The sequence below is a fragment of the Ostrea edulis genome, chromosome 8, assembly GCF_947568905.1.
Source record: "Ostrea edulis chromosome 8, xbOstEdul1.1, whole genome shotgun sequence".
Lineage (NCBI taxonomy): Eukaryota > Metazoa > Mollusca > Bivalvia > Ostreida > Ostreidae > Ostrea > Ostrea edulis.
Window position 1 is genome coordinate 42,220,231 of NC_079171.1, and position 21,242 is coordinate 42,241,472.

At 34.6% G+C, this 21,242-nt stretch overlaps 2 protein-coding genes across 4 annotated transcripts in view; both read left to right on the plus strand.

The window, feature by feature from the left end:
- LOC125661688 (receptor-type tyrosine-protein phosphatase kappa-like) overlaps positions 1 to 15,403 on the plus strand; it is a 107,500-nt gene extending 92,097 nt beyond the window's left edge. Inside the window, exons 14-28 of the mRNA XM_056146115.1 lie at positions 838 to 925; positions 3,424 to 3,485; positions 4,189 to 4,225; positions 4,486 to 4,583; positions 4,766 to 4,894; positions 5,369 to 5,517; positions 5,635 to 5,770; positions 6,273 to 6,419; positions 7,382 to 7,475; positions 8,337 to 8,410; positions 9,457 to 9,591; positions 9,857 to 9,970; positions 11,135 to 11,277; positions 12,297 to 12,432; positions 12,703 to 15,403. Coding sequence (XP_056002090.1) covers positions 838 to 925; positions 3,424 to 3,485; positions 4,189 to 4,225; positions 4,486 to 4,583; positions 4,766 to 4,894; positions 5,369 to 5,517; positions 5,635 to 5,770; positions 6,273 to 6,419; positions 7,382 to 7,475; positions 8,337 to 8,410; positions 9,457 to 9,591; positions 9,857 to 9,970; positions 11,135 to 11,277; positions 12,297 to 12,432; positions 12,703 to 12,780 — 1,620 coding nt within the window. The 3' untranslated portion in view covers positions 12,781 to 15,403. The remainder of the gene's footprint in view (positions 1 to 837; positions 926 to 3,423; positions 3,486 to 4,188; positions 4,226 to 4,485; positions 4,584 to 4,765; positions 4,895 to 5,368; positions 5,518 to 5,634; positions 5,771 to 6,272; positions 6,420 to 7,381; positions 7,476 to 8,336; positions 8,411 to 9,456; positions 9,592 to 9,856; positions 9,971 to 11,134; positions 11,278 to 12,296; positions 12,433 to 12,702) is intronic.
- Positions 15,404 to 16,005: 602 nt separating this feature from the next.
- LOC125661667 (protein hinderin-like) overlaps positions 16,006 to 21,242 on the plus strand; it is a 28,275-nt gene continuing 23,038 nt past the window's right edge. Inside the window, exon 1 of one of the 3 annotated variants that reach the window (XM_056146123.1) lies at positions 16,006 to 16,055. Coding sequence is in view for 2 of the 3 variants with exons in the window: in XM_056146121.1 (XP_056002096.1) it covers positions 19,672 to 19,729 (58 nt within the window). In the remaining variant the exon portion in view is untranslated. Of the gene's footprint in view, positions 16,056 to 19,423; positions 19,730 to 19,994; positions 20,014 to 21,242 lie in introns of those variants that run through there. The other 2 variants (XM_056146121.1, XM_056146122.1) reach the window with 2 other exon arrangements.

Genomic DNA, 21,242 nt, shown 5'->3' on the forward strand with positions numbered 1-21,242 from the left:
ACCTGGATATATCAGAAATGGGATCAGATGCCTTGGAGAAGTAAGTATCCCCTGTCGATCGTTTACACCCACCGTTAGCCTTATATCTCCATTAAGTAAACGAGGTAATCCGCAGTGTGTAAAGAACTGTCTAACAATTGGTATGAAACCCGTCATACATCATTTGACCCAATGACAGGTTGACAAACGAGATAGTTATAACGATCATAGAACTTGCGAAATGCTGACTTTAAGTAAGACAGTTGAAATACCTATAACATGAACTTGATTGTCAGTAGCCCGATTTATAAACTGGCCATACACGGAACAATGGCTTGTTTATCGAATCAGTTGAGAAACATAAACCCTATATGTAGGTGAAAATGGACTATTGCTACATAAATGTGAATTTTTGGAGAAACTGAAATCATCCCGATTGTCATTACATAGCGGTCGGTTGTTATAATGATTCTAAAAATTCTAGCAAGGTGACCAGATATTCACATACGGTAGATGATACACAGTGTACCAGGTACAATTTTGCGTCATCCTCTGCTACCAAAAACACGAATTTTACTTAATAGTGCATGTTTATGGTAATAGGATATTGGCTTGGAACAGTCAGACAACTAATCTTCATATCAGACAGATACTTTTGTATCAGAAATATATCGTCTTTAGGCATCACTAGTTTGTATACAGGAGCTGCTTAAGTGAGCATAGTATTCATAACTTCTTATTCTGAAAAGTTACAATTTTGTTTTAGTTCCAATTCACTTCAGATTTAAGCACCAGATGCGCTCAATATCACTCTGTTAAGATATCGATAACTTTGCTGTGAACCCTTTGATTTTTCAGACTTTGCCATATGGAGAGCAGTATTCATGTGAAGCTGGAAAGAAGGGAGGGAATATCGTTAAGAATAGATTTAAAACAACATTTCCATGTAAGTGATAAATTTTGTTAACATCTCGTTTCCGGTCATTTACGTATTTACACACTCAAAAATCTAGTTTTTAAGTTATCGTGAGGATTGGTCGTGCAAAGTGTTGATGTTGTTCATTTCAGAAAACGTTTGCGATTCAAATTCACCAAAGGTTTTTTATATTTTTTTAGATTCCAAATTTGATTTACATCACTTCTGGCATATGTAGTCGCACATTACGTTTAAAGATTTTCATTCATAGTTGTTAATATTTTCATTTGGAGCAAATATAGAGGATTGGTAGACAATTTACTGGATCTGGTGCAATGCGTTTGAAATTTCTTCTTCACGGCTGATAGTCCCTTGGGGATCCGGGTTAGAATAGGTCCTCAGTAGCCCCTTGCTTGTCGTAAGAGGCGACTAAATGGGGCGGTCCATCGGATGACACCGCAAACAACCAAGGCCCAGTGTCACTGCAGATGTTGCGCTATAAAGATCCCTCCCTGCTCAAAGACCGTAAGCGCCGACCACAGGCCTAAATTGTGCAGCCCTTCATCGACAATGGTGACGTCTCTATATGAGTGAAACATTATCGAGTGGAACGTTAAACAATATAAAATCAGTCAATCACGCCTGTTTATATTTTTGTCAGGAGCAAAGATAGGGGCGTGGTAAACCATTTACTATATCCAGCAATGTATTTATGTATGTAAGGGTTTTTATTAAGTTTAGGAATCCAGTATATGTCCTGTAACTCGTAACTCCGTTTACCTGAACAGGATATAGGGCGCACGGCGGGTGTGACCGGTCGACACGGGATGTTTACTCCTCCTAGGCACCTGATCCCACTCTGGTGTGTCCAGGGGTCCGTGTTTGCCCAACTATCTATTTTGTATTGCTTGTAGGAGTTATGAGATTGATCACTGTCCGTTATCTTTACCTTTCATTCATATGTCCCATTGACTGGAATATTAGACGTGTTTAAAACTGAATCATAATTCTGAAGAAAGAGCAGATGGAGTATAAGTAGGATTACCAAATGAGGAATTAATGTCAAGTTCGTTTCAAAGACAGTTGTAATAATGAACCTTGCAAATAAAAACAATGTTGTAACAAGCTTTGTCAGCTGGAACCCAAACATATTCCTAGTGTAACTAATCTAATTTTTTTATCACTTCTAGTTTACTAAACACAAAAGAATAGATGGTACGCAGTTTTGTTTCAATGTGTCTAATACTGGATTTTACTATTCCTCTTACACTTTTTATCCATTCTGACAAGGTATCGATTTCTTTTTCATATGTATTCCATCCTCTGGCATAACCTTCAACAGAATTGAGAATGAAAAAAAAATTGTCACCTATTGAAAGACCGGGGTTCTCTAAGTGTAGAACCTATTAAGATAAGTTATTTCAAGCCCTCATCTTCAACTATATCAACATCACCAGTAATGGCATGTCCAGCTAGACTATAATTGAACGAAGACAAAAACAAAAGAACACGTAGGTGGATTATGCATAAGATGGACTTATATTTAGTAAAGTGTGTAACTAAAAAGTTTGGATACAAAAGTAGAAGTGTGTTTGTAGGAAATACAAGGTGTAGACTTCAACTTGAAATATGCTGGAATACAAGACTGAACTCCTCGATAACGAAAAATGTTGCTCATCTTGGTGACATCTATTCCTTTGTTAGTAAATTTAAGTTTAAGGAACTGACGGCATGAGTTTAAAAAATGTCATCCATAACCCACTGTGGCTTAAAGAGCTTGTGATGGACAACACCCATAATCATAGAATTCAATCTACATTTTGTGGACCTAATTGTCTATTGACGTAAGGTAAAAATGAATCAAGTGTGGCATCGTGTATGTTTGGATTTACATGAACGATGCCCATGACTGCGTTTACGTCTTTCTGTATTTGGAAAATTTCACATTCATGTTATTTCCTAGTGGACTGGTCGAATTCCCTACATTGTATAAGTTGTCGTTGCATCCATATGGAAATATAGTATCCAGAGTCGTCATCCAGTTATATTCTCGTTGTCTACGAGAAAGGGTACTTAAAGTTGCGATGTTGGTATACTGATATTTTTCTATAGGAGTCTGACTCTCAGGCAAAATGGAATAATCTGCGGAATTGAAATGTTTATTCATTAATCTATACATAATGTGTACACCATTTATATGGTACATGTATGTAGAACTGTTTTAACATAATCGTCAACCATCCGACTATGATCACTTCCATCCATTCACCAGCTGGATTTCTTGGTCGTTTAATATATTTAATGTTTGGGGATAACGGTAAATCTTCAATAGGTTTACATATCGAATCATGAATGTTTTATGTAATCTCATTTTGACCGTTTGCACCAGTCCAGGTGATCGGGAGACAGGAGGTTTTTTTCTTCTTATTCGAACATAACAGTGATTTAAGGGGACGATTGTTCACCTACGTGTATTTTGTAATGCCTCTTTATATTATGTCTATGACAAGTGTTGTTATTGACCATAGATGACCATTCAAGAGTAATCCTGAAAACGGGAGCGGATTACATCAATGCCAATTACATAGAGGTAAGAACATATCACAGTTCTTATGTCCTCGTGACCTGGGTATCTGTCTGTATCTTTGTATGTATGTAACTTGAAAAATCTGGTGAACCGAAGCTGCTTGATGAATATTAATGTTCACAGTTTGAATTACGTGTACTTGTAGGGACAAATAATTGCACGCAGTGTTTTCCAATCGCATCTTGTTCAGATTTGCAAAATTCTAACATTTTGTTTTGGTTGTTTCTCAACCATACCAAACAAATGAGAAACATGCCTTAATATCGCAAATCAAAACATCAATTAGCATCAAATATATGAAATACAAAGGATACTGTTAGCATGGTATCTGATTATAATTTGTGTAAGCATGAATTTTTATCCTTACATACCTCCTTCAGTGTTGTGATGTATAAAGAAGTGCCTTAGATTAGCTTTACATTATTGTATGTAGTCGTAATGTCTTTAATATACATTGTACATTGTAATATTGTACATACAATATTACGATATCTATGTCTTGTCGGTAAATGGCTCTTCAGGGCTAATGTTGTATTGCTATCAACTATGTCTGACTTTGAATAAAGATTGTTTGATTTTTTTTTTGATTTTTTTTTATTGTGCAATGTAACATTGAATTTTTGCAATCATTTTTAAAATCGCTGTAAATAATTGTCAGTTTAATGCACTTGGATCCATATTAATTATCATACACCTTCCGTTTTAGGGAGCCGAAAGAGATAGAGAATACATCGCATCACAGGGTATGACGTAACTTCCGGTGAAGCTGTGTGCAAACATTAACTCTTATCACAATCTAGCACTGTATCATCTGATCCGGGATCTTGCGATACCCCATAACTGCAATGTTTTATTACAATATATAAAGCTGCTTGAAAAACGATACTAGTGTTCTCGATCGACTGTTACAATGATATCAATCTACATATACATACATTGTATATCATAATCATTATTTAAGCAGTTGTGAGTTTCATTTAACAATTATCTTCCTGTTGTCTAGGACCTAAACCAAACACTGTGGGTGACTTCTGGAACATGGTTTGGCAGGAGAATGTCTCTGTTATTGTAATGGTGACAAATCTAAAGGAAGGAAATAGGGTACCTGTATATACAAAACAATAATAAGTTCTGATGAATAAAATTCAGCAAACTTCGGGACATTATCCAAATAACAAATATGTCCCCTTTATTCGGCTTTTAACTACACTTGCATAAGCTTGCAATTATGTTTACTTTTAGCAATGGAGAAACAACAACTAATAGAATTTTGTATTTTGCAGAATAAATGTGCAAAGTACTGGCCAGACCCAGACAAACACATCGGATACGGAAATGTTTCCGTGAAAATGATTGAAGAAAAACATTACGCGTTCTACACTGTGCGTAAATTGACCATGATTCACAAAGAGGTAAGTTAGTTCATCATGTACAATACATGGTCCAAATTGGAAATTTCAAGCACAGTGAAACCATTTGAAATTCCAAAATTCATTATTCTCAACAATTCATTTTTGATAAAGATAAGGTAAAATTACACATAATCACACGGATTTTGACATCCTCATTTTTAACGCATGTACTAAATCTGGAAAGTGTGTGGTTTGTGTGAAACCACATGATCTAAGCCGTGAAGGTTATTTGCAAACTATCTATTACATTACAAGATGTCACTGACATTGAAACAAAATACTGGTACTCTTTGTCTGTGCTCTTCTGTATTTTTTATTTTGATGATAATAGATATTCATATTTCATTGTCTTATTGTTTAGTAAACGTTGTAACAAAGCGCAATTATTGAAATTCTTCGGTGTAGAAAGGTTCCTTTAGTAATGAAAATCTAAAAACTGGCCGATAATAAGAGTCTCATAAAACGTCTTTACAGACGAAGAAGACGCGCTTCCTGACGCAATATCAATATACGTCCTGGCCTGATCATGGAACTCCTGATCCCCTTTGTCTCGTGGTATTCCATAATCACGTGACCAGAACAAGGACCAATCAGATTAACTCTCCGGTCGTCGTACACTGCAGGTAGATATTCAGCTTCAAGGAAACAAATCTTGAAACAAAACTAAGAAATTTACAGATTTTATTTCATTAGCATCATCTTCCTAATATCATGGTTATTATTGTGTAATTATATTACAGCGCTGGCATAGGTCGAACTGGAACATACATTGCGTTAGACATCCTGGAACAGCTAGGAAGAAAGAGGGGAAAGGTGAACGTCGCAGAATGTGTTAAAAGGATGAGAGAAAACAGAATGAACATGGTCCAGACCTACGTATGTATCTAACAACTTAAGGCATATTGTATCTCTCAATAGAACGATATATCCGACCCAAAGTACTCAAGTGCAATTGACGTGATTCTATGGTTAATTTTTCGTGATGTAATTTTATTTATGGTGTCTTCTCATTTGAACTTTTAATGTCCCTCAAGATTTAGATCTTTAATTTGTTGTCTGAAAAGCTGCATGCACAGTAAACATGTGTATTGTTACAGGATCAGTCACACATATAGGCATATACATATTAATTGACCTTATTATGACAAAAAAGGTTTGCAAAAGACTCAGACGCAAAATCGTCCTTTATACATTAGATATGAACGTCCAGCAGACAACTAAATAAGCTGAGAATGCTAAAAATACAGAATTACATAACTATCTTGGTTTTTTTTTTACATAGTACCGAATTAAAAACCAGGACGCTAAAGCAAATTTCACCTCTCAAGCTGAGTATAATGCGTAATTGTTTAAGTGATGACGATTAATATTTTTTTAGGAACAGTACATCACAATATTTCTTGCGTTATATGAAATAGTCAAATCTCCGATTAAAAGCATGACAGCAACAGAGTTTGCTGCTTGGGCTGAAACCATGACTACCGATAAACCAGCAAATCAGAGCGTGCTGCGGGAGGAATTTCAGGTAGGTGAAAGTTAGTGAATGTATGATTGTGTGAGTAAGTTATTGCATGCTCAAGTTGTGTCATGAGTCAATTATTGAATAAGTAAGTTATTGCATGAGTAAACTATTGCATGAGATTGATCACTTTTCGTTATCTTCACCTTTAATGAGTAGGATATTGCATGAGTAGTTCTTACGTGAGTAAATTATTGTATGAGTAAATTATTGCATGAGTGAGTTATTGCATGAGTGAATTATTGCATGAGTGAGTTATTGTATGAGTGAATTATTGCATGGTTTGATTATTGCATGAGTAAATTATTGCATGAGTGGGTTATTGTAATAGTGTGAGATCGTTCTACCGATTGACTGCATAAGTGAGTAATTCAATGAGAGGGTGAGTAAGGGATAGATGTTTGATTACGTTAGGAATGTGTATGCAAATAACATGAATGAGTGAATTTACAAGTGCGTGAGGGAGAGTGTGCGCAAGCGTGTTGGTGTATGTGCAAGTCAGTGGGTTGGTTTGAACATACTATATTGTCAAGATATTTACAACAAGGGAGCACAAGTTCTGAAAATTTAGAATGTCATCTCCTCATTAAATTAATGTACACTGTATGCGGATGCTCACGTCGATTATGCAGTCGGTCCGTTGGTGGTTAAATGATATGGAATCATTATATTTCGCTGGAATTCAATATTCACGGATATCGGGAGAAATTCTAATGCATGTGCTCGTGCATGTGCATAATTTCTCAATGAAACCGTATCAACGGAATTATCTTCCAATGGGATTGTAAAATATCCTAAATCAACGAAAATAAACCCCATGGATATCATTTGAAAACATTGATTAAAACGAAGTATACATTTCGTACTTCATTAAAACGAAGTTTTAATCAAGTAAAAAATGTATGCATTTGTATCATTGCATGGATGTTCCTACAGAATTGAATTGTTACGTGTTTATTTTTTCTTAGCATTTAATGACCATTCGACCCACTTACACCGCTCTTGACTACACAATAGCCAAAGAACGCCAAGGAGACATTTACAGCAATGCTATATTACCATGTGAGTAAATAATGGCACTGTAGTCGGCAATGATATACTGCAATGTGTGTAGATAATCACACGGTTGTCGGCAGTGTTCTGTACTGAAATGAGAATTTCTTAACTATGCATATTGCATCAAATTTCCATGTTTCACAACAATACGTGTCCTTGTCTTCAAACTGTCAATTTCCTTAGATTAGTCAGTAAAGGATAGCATAGAAACCTTTAACATCAACAGATATTTCAAATAAACATTAGTTCCCTCATGCAACAAATTATCACTAGAACTGTTTCAATATGACATACATAACGGTATTGCAGGTGAAGAACTTTTCCACTTTAGACGGATTAAAACATAGAGTAGATTACATGAGCATATATGGATTAGTAATACGCATCAATTTTTAGCTTATCGACACCATAATATCTTCAATTAATAATACAGGACCAGTTGTTCGTTTTTTTATTTTTGCAAAGTTTGTGTAAACAATTGTTATAGTTTCAAGAAATGGAAACCAAATAATCTTTGTGGATTGTTCCATATTTTTGTAATATTTGCTTTTATTTTCGCCCAAAGGCTATGTTAAACGATATCGTTCCACTTTAAATTTGCATAAAGACATTCTTCGCTACTTTAACACAACGAATAGTCCTCATTTTTAAATTCACCCACTTAGAATGAGGTCGAATCGGGCGAAAATAAAACGGAGTTGAATATTTACCTGTAAACAGTTGTCCATTATCTATTGGTTTTTCTTAAATCAAATAATTGCTTCTTTCATTATTTTTTAATTGATTAATGCAATTTATGCTTTATTCAATGAATTTGATTGCCTTATTTGATGCAATTCCCATGAAACCTTTCTTGTTTAACAATAGTGGACAGATATAGTATTTATCTCTCGTCTGCTGTACCCAACCGTGGAAGTTTCATCAACGCCATTTCTGTACCAGTAAGTGACGTTATATAGCGTATAAATGCAGCAATTGTAAGTGATACAAATATTAACTCAATACCATACTTCAAGTATTAGCTACCAGAGAATTATAATATTCAACGATGAGGGTGGGGTAAATATCGTTTTTCGAGGAAGCTGATACATTTTGGTTGAGCATCACTGAAGAGACATTATTTGTCGAAATGCGCATCTGGTGCATCAAAATTGATACCGTAGAAGTTTTACATCTTATTGACCGAGAGTATATCCGTGTTTCATTATTGCAAGTACGTGGTACTTTTTTCAATGGGTAAGGTGGGGCGCCAAGAGGAGAATGTGAAAGTTTTGTTTCAAATTCTTGAGAAGGAAAGAAAAACCACGTATTTACGCTTGCCTCCGAAATCCAAAATATGCGTGGGGAAGGGAGAATAATCCATCACATATTGTACATCTAACTCAATTTTTGTATGCTCCCATATTTCTCATTCAATTATACTTTCAAAAGTTATGGGGCAGTCACAAAATATTTTCTTTGATTTCAAGGAATAGAAAACGCATATTGTCAGTGGGTTTTACGTACATGCATTGAATAAATTATAACATCGAAACCGGTAACTGAAATTTGTTTAACAGTATTAAGTCAGCCGACTGTGTGTAAGGCCTGTTTGAAAGTGGTCAGACCAGTCGACCAAAATAAAAGTAACCAATCACATCAATTCGGAAACTTTCAATTTAGTTTGATTCCGGTGTCAACAAAAGTCTATTTACTTCGAAGGCATGTGGAAGTACGCGTAACATTCTTCTACTAGATTGTTGTATATCAGCTTGGAATCATTCAATTTCTTTTCAACTGCCACACACATAACAATAACACAAGAAATAGAAGTTCTGTCTGATTATTGTTATGTAAACAGAGTGGACACATTTTATCATAAGCGTTCTCTGTTTTACTTTTAACATTTCTTTGATTTATTTCAACCTAATCGTCAGTGTATTGGAAAAAATTAAAGGAAATTTGGCAATGAAAAATATGATGAAAACTCATGTTTTGTTTGCTATAGTCGTATACAAACAGTAAGGGATTCATAGTGACGGAGTTCCCACAGACAGAGGATGCTGTGGACTTCCTGCGTCTCCTGGTGGACCACGAATCGGACACTGTAATATGTATAAATCCACTCAAAGACATTGGATCGGTAGGTTGTAATATAGTAATGGACTTTCGTAAACGAAATCAAATATACTCTGCTAGGATTTTGAGATACTAAAAAATCAGCCTTTGCGTCAAGTTTTCTCTTGTTCACATCTAGATTTTCTTGCACACATCACAATGTATGTATGCATATGTATGTTTGCATATATATATTTATAAAAATGCATGCAGAAATGTGCAGTATTCCTAAATATTTTATACTGTTCTAATATCACGATACACATTGAATGAACTTTCTTAATTTTCAGACTGAGGCATGGTTTCCACATCCCTCCTTTTCGAAGTCCCTTCCCCCGTACACGGTTCACTGTCATTCAAAGTCCGGATCTGACGTCATCAGCACTACTATCCACATCCTTCACGTAAATAGATTATTTCAGTTTACAACGAGATTCTAATCTTCATAATCTCTCTTTTCTTCATCAAAGCATACGAATAGTTAAGATAGATATGTTATACTACATGTATGTGAAACAGGCATTTGTAAATTAAGTTATCGTACGTGCAACAAAGTGACACAGTGCAGGCACAGTACACAGTATTTGAAATAATTCTTCATTTTCATTGAGCAATGATTATGATAGCTCTTATTTAGCACATGCAGATTATCTGCTACCAGGGATATGTTGTCATATAAGATGTAACTATATATTCAGTGTAGTTATTTCATTTAAAAACTTTTCTGTCATTCATTAAAGATCCAAATCAAAAATCAAAGTATAGGCGAAAAAGAGTGTTATTTGCCTGAAATAGACTTATCCAAAATTGGAAATGAAGTAATTTTGCAATGTGGACAAAAGTTCTAACGTAACTTTTTCACAAGATTACCGGTTCAAAATCCCGGTTCAAAAGAATGTACAGTGGATAAATTATCCTTTGAGGCGTAATTGCATGGACTCTTGTTTGCGACATTGGATCAAATGCGGTCTGACGTGTTTCATACCGCCTGTTAGGCCGTTTTTTTGCACACTGATTTTGACTACGCATAACGCAGTTCACCTTATCAAGATATAGGGCTCACGGCGGCTATGACCGGTCGATAGAGGATGCTTACTCATCCCAGACACCTGATTCCACCTCTGGAGTGTTCAGGGGTCTATGTTTGCCCAGCTCTCTATTTTGTATTGCTTGAGGGAGTTATGATATTGATCATTGTTCGTTACATTCGCCTTTCATAATACTATATATAGGAACACTGTACAGACCACGCTATCGTGACAATCATTTTTGTATGTCTGTTATTTTCTCTGTAAAAAAAGAATTATTACTGTTGTAAAAATAACATACCAATACACTTTGTATAATGTTGAACCAAACGCCAGGAATTGAAAGTGGCCTGATAAGAAATGTCATTTGATAAACGTGATCCCAATTAAACTTATTCAAAGTATTGTATAGTACCTGTGTTCTTGTACCGGTCTTTCAAAGTCATACAGCGTACATACTTGTTCAGATGAAAGCTAAGATAAAATTGAACCGAGAACTTTTCTCCAGGGATAAAAATGAAATCAGGATTTTTTTCCCAGAGTGAAGATGAGATTCACCAAGCTACAATCTTCGAACCTAAGATCAATACATTCGGCTCTTCTCCAGATACCTCCCAACTCCGCAGTCTGGTGGCCGCCGCTCTGAGTGTGAATACAGAAAATCCTACCACGATCGTTAGCAGGTGTCTATCGTTATTGTTCATGTATATTTTACTAAACTTTCATATCAAATACATATTTCTATGATCAGTTGAACAGTAGTTTACACCTTTCGAATTTGATTACATGACGTTCAATATTTGCCCCATTTCTCTCTATCCCTCTCTTACTTTTTTGTTTTTATTTTATTCAAAATCATTAGCATTTAGATAAACTTATTTGAAGCTTAAAATGATTTGTGTGTGTGTGATTGAAGTTATTTCTCGGTTAGCTTTGATGTACTTTTCACATCTATACATCTTCCTTAAAACAAACACTAGACCAACCTTACTAAGATACATGTTCATTGCGGAAAATGGATTCAGTTTTGGTCAAATACCGGTAAAGGGAAGGGTTTTCTAATAAGAGGAGATAATTTGGAAATAGCAGCAGTATATCGTAAACATTCCTAAAAGAATGAATGAGTCCTTAAATTGTTTCTCATATTTCAAGTTCACCAAAATCCAGTTCTGATTTTAATTTGTTTTAAATCTGTCGTACATAGTGAAGATGGCACCGCATTATTTTTACTCGATTAACCAATGTACATCTTTATTTGTTAGAAACTCCTCTCACAAAATAAAATAACAAGTCTTGTATTCATTTATTTATATCTATTGATTGTGATGTATCGACTTACGTTCAATTCGAAAAATCAGGTCAGAACTAACCAATCACAAGAAACTTTTCTCACAAAGTAAAAAAACAAATTGCATTCGTGTAGCTGCACATTAGATAAGAGATCTGCATTTTAATTACATCATCTTTTATGGATTTATCAATTTATGTCCTTTAAATATGAAGATTTGAACTGGTGATCTTAAGTCATCATGAAATGACGCTGGACAGAATGTATGTCAAAGGTAATGCTACAATATGTGTGAGGGGGGTGACTCTCATAAGAGTTCTAATCTGTAGCCCTCTCGTTCCCTTCGTTTGAATAGGGAGTTCGTTATTGACTTATGATTTACTTATTTATTCTAAACATCTTCTTTCGCCCCAGCGATGGTGCTTCCCTGTGTGGAGTTTTCTGCGCCGTCCACAACGTGATTCAGCAGATCGCCCTGGATGATGCCGTCGATGTGTTTACAGCCGTACGTCAGCTTCACATCAGAAGACCGGAACTTTGTGCAAACCTCGTAAGTCCGTTATACTTTATTCCCGCTACCGTGCGATACATAGTTTTTGTTAACGTTAATTTTATTCATTACCACCTATATCAGTAAGTATACATGTTCTTACAAACTTATATACGAGAATCTTATTTTCATGCCCTTCCAAGTCAATAAATTTATCGCCAAATATAAGTATCGTTTCAAAAAGCGTTTCACACAAGGCTAAATAAAAAAAATCACGCAATAAATGTGCATGTCTACTGCTTTAATAATTGTTTGATATAATTCTTTCAGGATGAGTACAGCCTGGTCGTCAAAGCAGTTTCTGATCACGTTCAAAACTCCGCCGAAAACATTTACTCGAACCAGTAGAGCATTAAACCACGGTAGCGGGTGGGATTTTTTTAGCGGAGTAGATCACGAAATTGTCAAAGTTGCGATGGACCGACATTTTGTTTACTAGAAATGCTTGTCTGTATTCCATTTTATCAGATGAATCGTTTGTCTTTTTCTATACTGTGATAACCAAAGTAGCAGTCATTATGATATTAGTATCCTAGACTTTAGTAATGAATACTCAAAGCAAAGTTTTAATATGCTCAAATATATTAAACAGATGTTCATTTAATTAACAGGGTGTGTTACATTTGTAATATTTCGTACATAACTAGCATTACACATGTAGAATGATAACTTTACAGTGTGGTGATATGTATATCCATATATGCTAATTTGTCTAAATACAGGGTTTGGGTTTTTTCCACATGCGATAAAGCTAACTGTTTAATATCCGTGCCAACCCTAGCCTCGAGGTCTGATACGGATTCTGCAAACTAGATAATGTTATAGTTACAATGTTAAGTTGTTACCGTATGTCTGTGACAAACATCAAAGTTTTTGGTGTTTGGCTGCAGTTATTTGATGGACATTATCATTATTATTATTGTTTGGCTTCATATGAAAATATGTTATGTATTTTATTTCTAAGCATGTACTACATACATGCCCTCGGATTGATATTGTTGTCTGGGACTGATACAGGGTGTGATATTGGTGTCTGGGACTGATACAGGGTGTGATATTGGTGTCTGGGACTGATACAGGGTGTGATATTGGTGTCTGGGACTGATACAGGGTGTGATATTGGTGTCTGGGACTGATACAGGGTGTGATATTGGTGTCTGGGACTGATACAGGGTGTGATATTGGTGTATGGGGCTGATACAGGGTGTGATATCGGTGTCTAGGACTGATACAGGGTGTGATATGGAAAAGACATATTTATGATTATATATCTACTAAACCAACATATACATATACCCGGTTATTATTATTTCGCTGTTTTGTCTTTTTAGTGTTTTGCTTTTATTTGCTAGTTTTGGGGGTTTTGGGGGTTTGTTTTTTTTTCATTTCTGTCCAATCTATCGTTATGCATGTATTTTTATATTCTTCAATTTTACCTGTAAACATGATATATAGCAGCATTTTGGTTTAGATATTTTGGTTATGGATTTTCAACATTTTTACGAGGGTTGATGCAAAGGTTGGTGGAACACACACACACACACACACACACACACACACCGGAATTTTATTGTGATTAGACAACGACATAGAATATACATAGTTATGAAGTAGAGATTGTATCTACAGTTAAATATGAATACAAAAAATTTACAACTTTATGACAATATTTATATAGTCACACAAGCAGTTTGAAAAGGGTATGTTGTGAAATCACGGGAAGTTTTTGACGTGAAGTGCATGACGGTAACAGCTGTCATGTTGGTGTCGATGATAATTTTTGTTGTGAAATAGTGATTTATTTACTAGCTCAATGACAGAAAAATTAGGTATATCAACTTTTGTTATTAATATTTCCGTTAGAAAATCTATTCAGAGGCTCTGAACAAAGCAAAATTACATTATTTTCATCCTGTACAAAAAATTCTATTTATAAAGCTATATTTATATTCAGTAGAATCAAAATCTTTATTTTGATAAAATCTTAAACTTAGTTTTAATTTCATCAATGATCATGGTTAAAGTTACATACCAAACTACCATAATAGCACAGTTTTACAGCAAAATAAAATTTTCAGATACAGAACTAATATAATATTGCTTTAAATGTCGCGTCATATCCCACTGTTTTTAACCTTGCAACAAAAATCAAATCTTTCGAGATAGTATCTGCCTATTTCTGTTCATAGTTTTATGGCGTTTCACCCCTGTGTCATACACGTATGTGTCCTTATACCTCTGAGAATCAATTGCAAACTCCGAAACAAATACCTGTGCTGCAGCGCAAAGATCATCGCTTTTCAAACCGCAAACCTTTTCCTTCACCTTTTCACTGGTTGATTTTCAATGTTTTTAATGATGTCATATTAGACGTGGACGCACAAATAGAATAACTAAATAATCAATAAATCCGACGGAACCTGCACTCAACGTTTTGTTGTACGAACAATCTTCATGTATATTATGACCTCCGTTTGGTTTTACATTACTTTTCGGCTGTTCTTTTTTTATACTTCAGAAATAGCCGCAATACTAACAAAATAAGAATGACATAAAACCTCCCCCGCATTTCACATCCATTTCTATGGTAACTCTGTCAACGCGGCACTGTCCGAAATTTTTACAATTTTTTTTTTTTTTTACATTTTACAAATTAACTCAGAACATTATCATGTATTACTATCTCTTTTGAGAATATAACAACCCAATGAATAAATAAACAAACAAGAAATGTGGATCAGCCCTCGTATTTGTTACCTAATTACGTCAATTCATTGAGCTGATGTATCTGATATATTTGCTATATCTTACACTTGTACGACGATCTTCAACAAAATTTGAGATATCCAGTGGTTTGATAAATCAGAACTTGTTAAATTTTGTTGAAATGACTTTATCAATATGTTTCCATTTGTCATTTGATACATAACACTTACTTACCTACACTATAAATAAATATCACGCTGTACTATATTATGTTAATTTTTTTTTATCTCAGTAAAAAATGATGATAGTACATGTACATGTATATATCTATATACAGTCGGTTCTCGACATACGCTCTCCTGCATGTCCCTTCGGATACTAATAATAATTCCACCACTCGTTCATAAGGTGTGTCATAGTCGAGTTACACTGTTGTAGGGGTTTTTTTTGGGGGGGGAGGGGGAATTATTTACAATTGATTTTTTATTCATTTCTGCCGCATATCTTTCGCGGAGTTAAATACCTTACCTAGGGTATATAAGCTAAGATTTCATTTGAGTCAGCAGATTGTGTATTGAAGCTAGGGAGACTTGGCAATGGATTCTCATTGATCTGGTATCAGCCAGGGCCGCGGTACAGTAGGGTTGACCGTAAATAACAGGGTGACTTCACATAACAAATTTGACAAAGAAACTTTATTTTACGGACATAGATTTCACGAACGTCTCTATAATTTATTGTACTTGCCCCTTCACCATCCACAGGGATGTTGAAAACTTGATGAATTCAAAAAAAAATCCGGAGCCCTAGGCCTAGATGGTGCGGCTTACCGGCTCGATGACCTCTGACCTCTCTCCTTTCAGGGGCGTCGGCCAGTTTTTAACATTGGGGAGGCGAACTGAATCAAAAAGGGAGGGGTAACTAACATCTTTTGATTGAAACTTTCAGATTTCTACCTGAATCTTGATATTTTCCCCATTCTGTCAATTAAGGATACCACCTGCACAAGTTGTTAAACTTATAAGGCTGGCACAGGGTCATGTAACAATGCCCGGTAAGATGTTCTTTACTTTGGAACTGATGACGCAATATTGGATGACATTTCTATTTTAGAATCATTGACTTAGATCCTCAATCATTTCATCGTAATATTCAGATTTTGGCTTAAGCTTAAGATGTTTCCTTATCCCGGGGACAGATCTTATGCGTGAAATTGACATGGGGAAAATCAACATTTTAAAAGACTGTTTTCATAAATATCGCGTTAATATAATTAATGTACATGTATATGAACCGATGATTTCAATACATGTAATGCATGTACATTACATATATATAAGATTTGTTTCCTTCTAAAGTATCATACAGTAGATAAAAAGTATATAATCAGGGGCGGATCTAAGAATTGCGGTGGAGGGGGGGGGGGGAGTTTATGAAGCTGGGGGCCGCATTGAAGCCTCCAGTGGGTGCAGGGTGAAGGCCTGTTGGGTGGTCAAGGGGCGAAAATCCCGGAAGCTCCTGGATTTTACAGATTTTATGGGGCCTGAAATGACCCCTAAGTAGTAATTTTTACTATTTTCTGTCATTTTTGATAAGGAGAAATTAATAAAATGACGCAAATTTTAAGTATTTTTGGAAAAAATGGAAGTTCTCCCAATAAAAGTAATTCAATAAATCAAAAGATTTTGTCATTTATTTCTCCGGGAGAGGAAGAAATTATTGCTTCTTTTACCGATTACATTTTCCTAAACAAGAGATCACGATTTACCTTATTTTGAAAAAAATTAGGGGGTAGGGTGCCGGCTGCGCCCACTTAAAACAGCCACAGATAATATTTTGATATAGTTATCTCGTCATAATGTACCCATGCGTGTGGTTTAAACCAAGGGGTTAAAAAGAACGCAGTTCTGAATTCTTCTTGCCGAAACAACACACAGGAAATTTAGAATTAACACTTTGATTAATACTTGTTAATCCCTCCATTTTTTTAAAATTGAAAACGCAGGAATATGTGTACGTTAAATTATATATTTAGCATTGAACAAATTGAATACAGGCGAGTCAAGCAATAAAATGCACACATACAAAAACACTAAGGATAAAAATAAAATGTTCGAGGGAACTTATAGATCGACATATACATGTAATATATTTACAAAGTAAAAAGTAAAATTAACGAGAAACATCAATCACACATCCACCACGTTTAAAAGTTCCATTTCCGTAAATGAGAGTAAAGTCAATTCACAATTAATTAAAAGAATAAGGCTAGAAAAAGATTTGAATTGAAAATTCCTAAACGTTTAAAAAATATTAGAAGTTAATAGCATTAATTGATTATAAAATTTAAGGCAGAAAAACTTGATTTACACATTGCAAAATTGGAACGAACAAAAAAACAAAACAAAAAATAACACAGACATTACATCGGATTGACTTGGTATTGATTATGAATGGAAACATCACCGGTGGCTAAATCTTTTTTTTTTTTTTTTTTTTTTTTGTAAACAATCTGTATATATCATAATATATGTTCAATATCTGCATACCAAGGATCATGTAGGAATACAGACAAGTTTTTTTTATATGTGAGAGACACACACACACACACACAGAGAGAGAGAGAGAGAGAGAGAGAGAGAGAGAGAGAGAGTTAAAGAAAGATCAGGCTCCATCTGTTCCACTGGGTATCAAATTTTTCGCTATCACCATTTTTGTAAAATAGGAATTTTTGTGTTTCATAAAAGAGTTTTAAGTAGGATATTGCAAAACGATGATTTCTCAGTACATCTTGCTGTATAAATATAATATTTCAACCAAAGGATAAGCCGGTGGCTAAATCCAGCTAGGAGTAAAATCAATAAAACCTGGGATTCCGGGAAGAAGAGAATTTGAATGGAAAAACTAGATATCTAAAATACATGTAAATATTGTAAGTTATATATCAAGATGGACTCTATGTAAAGAATAGAACAGCGGAACAGAAATCTAGCAATATAAAACAAAAAATGAAAAGAACAATTTTACACATTGATGGGAAATGGAACATGCAACAGAAAATAGCACAGACAAAATTTATGGATGGGGTCAATTACATACAAAAGTAATTAATCAAATTACAATTACTGTGCCAAATTCTAAAATTTTAAAAATTACAATTACAAATACTGCAATTTACAAATGTGTTTAATTAAATTATTATTACTTTGATAAAATAATTTATTAATACTTAAAGAATTTGTCCATTGTATTTTATCATTTTATCATGATAAGCTTTACAACTAAGGCTAAGTCATTGATCATGCGGTGGTCAGGGCATAGAATCTTTCCTGCAGCACTGTGATCAGTTGTTTTAACCAACCTGTGTAATAGAGTCATTTAATCTAAAGATACCCCTTTAGCAACAAATAGCGCTTTCATCAAAATAAAGAAGATTTATGTGTGTATATATATAATATTCCAAGCAACAATAATTTCTTTTTTATTTAGCCCAGAAATTTCTTGTTGGAGGTAAAAGGTCCTGAGCCTACCTCTGAAAGCTGTTCTACATGTAATACTGTCATATTGTATATAAAATATACTCATGTGCACCAAGGTTGTAATAAGCGAAAAACCTGTGTTTATTACTTATTGTTTATATGGCATAACTCTACAATTTGTTATTTTAACTTTGTCTGTAATTTATATTTATTTGATCTGCATGTATCGACACTTATTAGACATATAAACGTGTGTTATTTTTTTCTCCCAATACCCAATTCCAGCTGTTCTCTCTTATTCCTATTTCTTTTTGCATGTATTGTAATAATTAGTATACGACTTATTTTACTTTGAATTTTCATTCACCTCTTGACATTGTTTGTAAACATTAAATTATCGAATTATTTACGAATGAAAATTGTTTAAACTAATAAAATTAGTTTATGCTAAATACATTTAGGCCTATTGATAGAGAAACATGGTCATTGTGGAAGGGAAATTAAAGATTTTAATTCTTCATTGAAAAGATTTTTTTTATTTGTCTTATGATGTAATTGAAAAGTAATTAGAATTACATGTTATTTTGCAATGTAATTAATTAAATTAGGCCTACAATTACTTGTAATTAAAAAAAAATCTTCAATTACAAATGAATTCCAATTACTTGAAAATATGTAATTGATTACACTCAATTACAATTACTTTTTTTCAATTATCCCACCCCTACAGTGAGACAATACATCAGAGACTAACTTGATTAGACTAAACTAGTAAACTAAACTAGAAGCATGGGAACAGAGCAAACGATGGCAGTGTGATCTAAATAACCCGTTAGAACTAGGACGCAGTACTTTGTTTCATTTAAAAAAAAAAAAAAAAAAATCTTGGGGATGTCCCTCCCCCCTCCTCTAGAATATCCATGCCTTCAGTATTCCTTACGATCATTGATAATTCGTGGATCCGCCCTTGTTAAGTTCTTGTATTTCGGGAATTTTACTTGTTCCCGATTTACCTTCGTATTTTACGTGCGCATGCGTGATCAGTAACCGCGGCATGTACGAGACGGAAGGTAAACAACCGACTTCTAAAGATGTTTTCTGGTCAAAATTTGGTAGGTTTTATGTATAGTGGCATAATATCTCTAAACATATCTTTCAACTATATTTTTAGAACGATTAAATTGCATGCTTCACCCGTGTGTGTCTGCAGACGACATCTTAAACCTGTCACGACATGCTTCACTTCTTATTTACATGTGTGCCGAAATTTCAACTGGAAGCAGATGTATTTTTAATGCAAACCTGTGAAATATCTAACTCTAAAGGGTGTTATAGGATGCATGTGACAAATTATATTTTAAAAACTGTTTTCCTGACGTCAAGTTAACCTACATGTGTTAAGTATATTAGCCTCGTTTGGCTAGTCCATATATCCACTTCCCAGCTGGGCTATTTGACAATTACAATGCAATTACACAGTATAATACACAAGGGTAAGATAACTGATAATCCATCACCAATTGTGAATAAGGACGCTTGACAACTTTAGGAATCGGGGCCGACATATGCTCTTCAGAGAAATCTGTTTACAAACCTTCATGTTTGTGACTCTGGAAAACTTGTAAATGCCAGAAACGGTGACAGTTTATTCTTCATCCAATGTATTAACTGAAGTATTCCTGGATTTACGTTACAGACAAGTTATTTCCTTAAATTTGATATTGATTGATTTACATACATCTGTCACAAGGATATCAACACTCGATGTTAATCCATTTTCACATGTTCCCTTTTGTGGGTCAAATTTATTGGTGGTAGAAAAAATATATACAGTTGTACATTTTCAAAAAATTAATACTCGTGCTGCATTTGCTTTCTTCCTTATTAACATAAAGGTATATTTTTGTTGATATCAGCAAGAATAAATTGATACATGTATGTCACAGCTGTAAATCTACTCACCATACACAAGGTAACGGGACTTTTCGCCCCAAAAGATGTTTCGTACTGGGACGGTTCGCCACTATTTGCAGTGCGAAACGCCTCATTCTCCCTTCCTTACATTTTGTGGCATAGACCTGGAACTGACAGATGTATGAAAATGTCTGCCAGGAGATCAAAGATCCTGGTTTGATGTCTTTGAGGTGTGAATATATTTATAAACTCCTGACTTTCCAGGGTACCTTAATGTGTAATTTTTATTTGACTGGCAGGTCCTACAAGCCCGTGATATAAAAAAGAAAAAAAAAGCTTTTGTAAAGACTAGATCATTCGGAGATTAAACCCAAGGTTACATGAGAGTAGTACTTCAGCGGGTTTTTTTTTTTCTACCCACTGGTACCCAGGTACCCATTCATTTGGGAAAAATAGCGTCAAAATTGAACAAATTGGGAATTTTCTACCGATGTATTGGCAAATGATTTCAACTAAAAGAAAATAAAAAATTAGAAAAAAACAAGTATTCATCACTTTACAAACTTTTTTACGGTAATATTTGCTGTAAGGAATCGTTGTAGGTTCGTTTTAGTATTGTGACAGTCGTAGCTCTACAACACATGCACTGCCATAATAATGATCTGTACTTTCGATTTAATACCAGAAGTGAACATTTTAGTTAACTCGTAT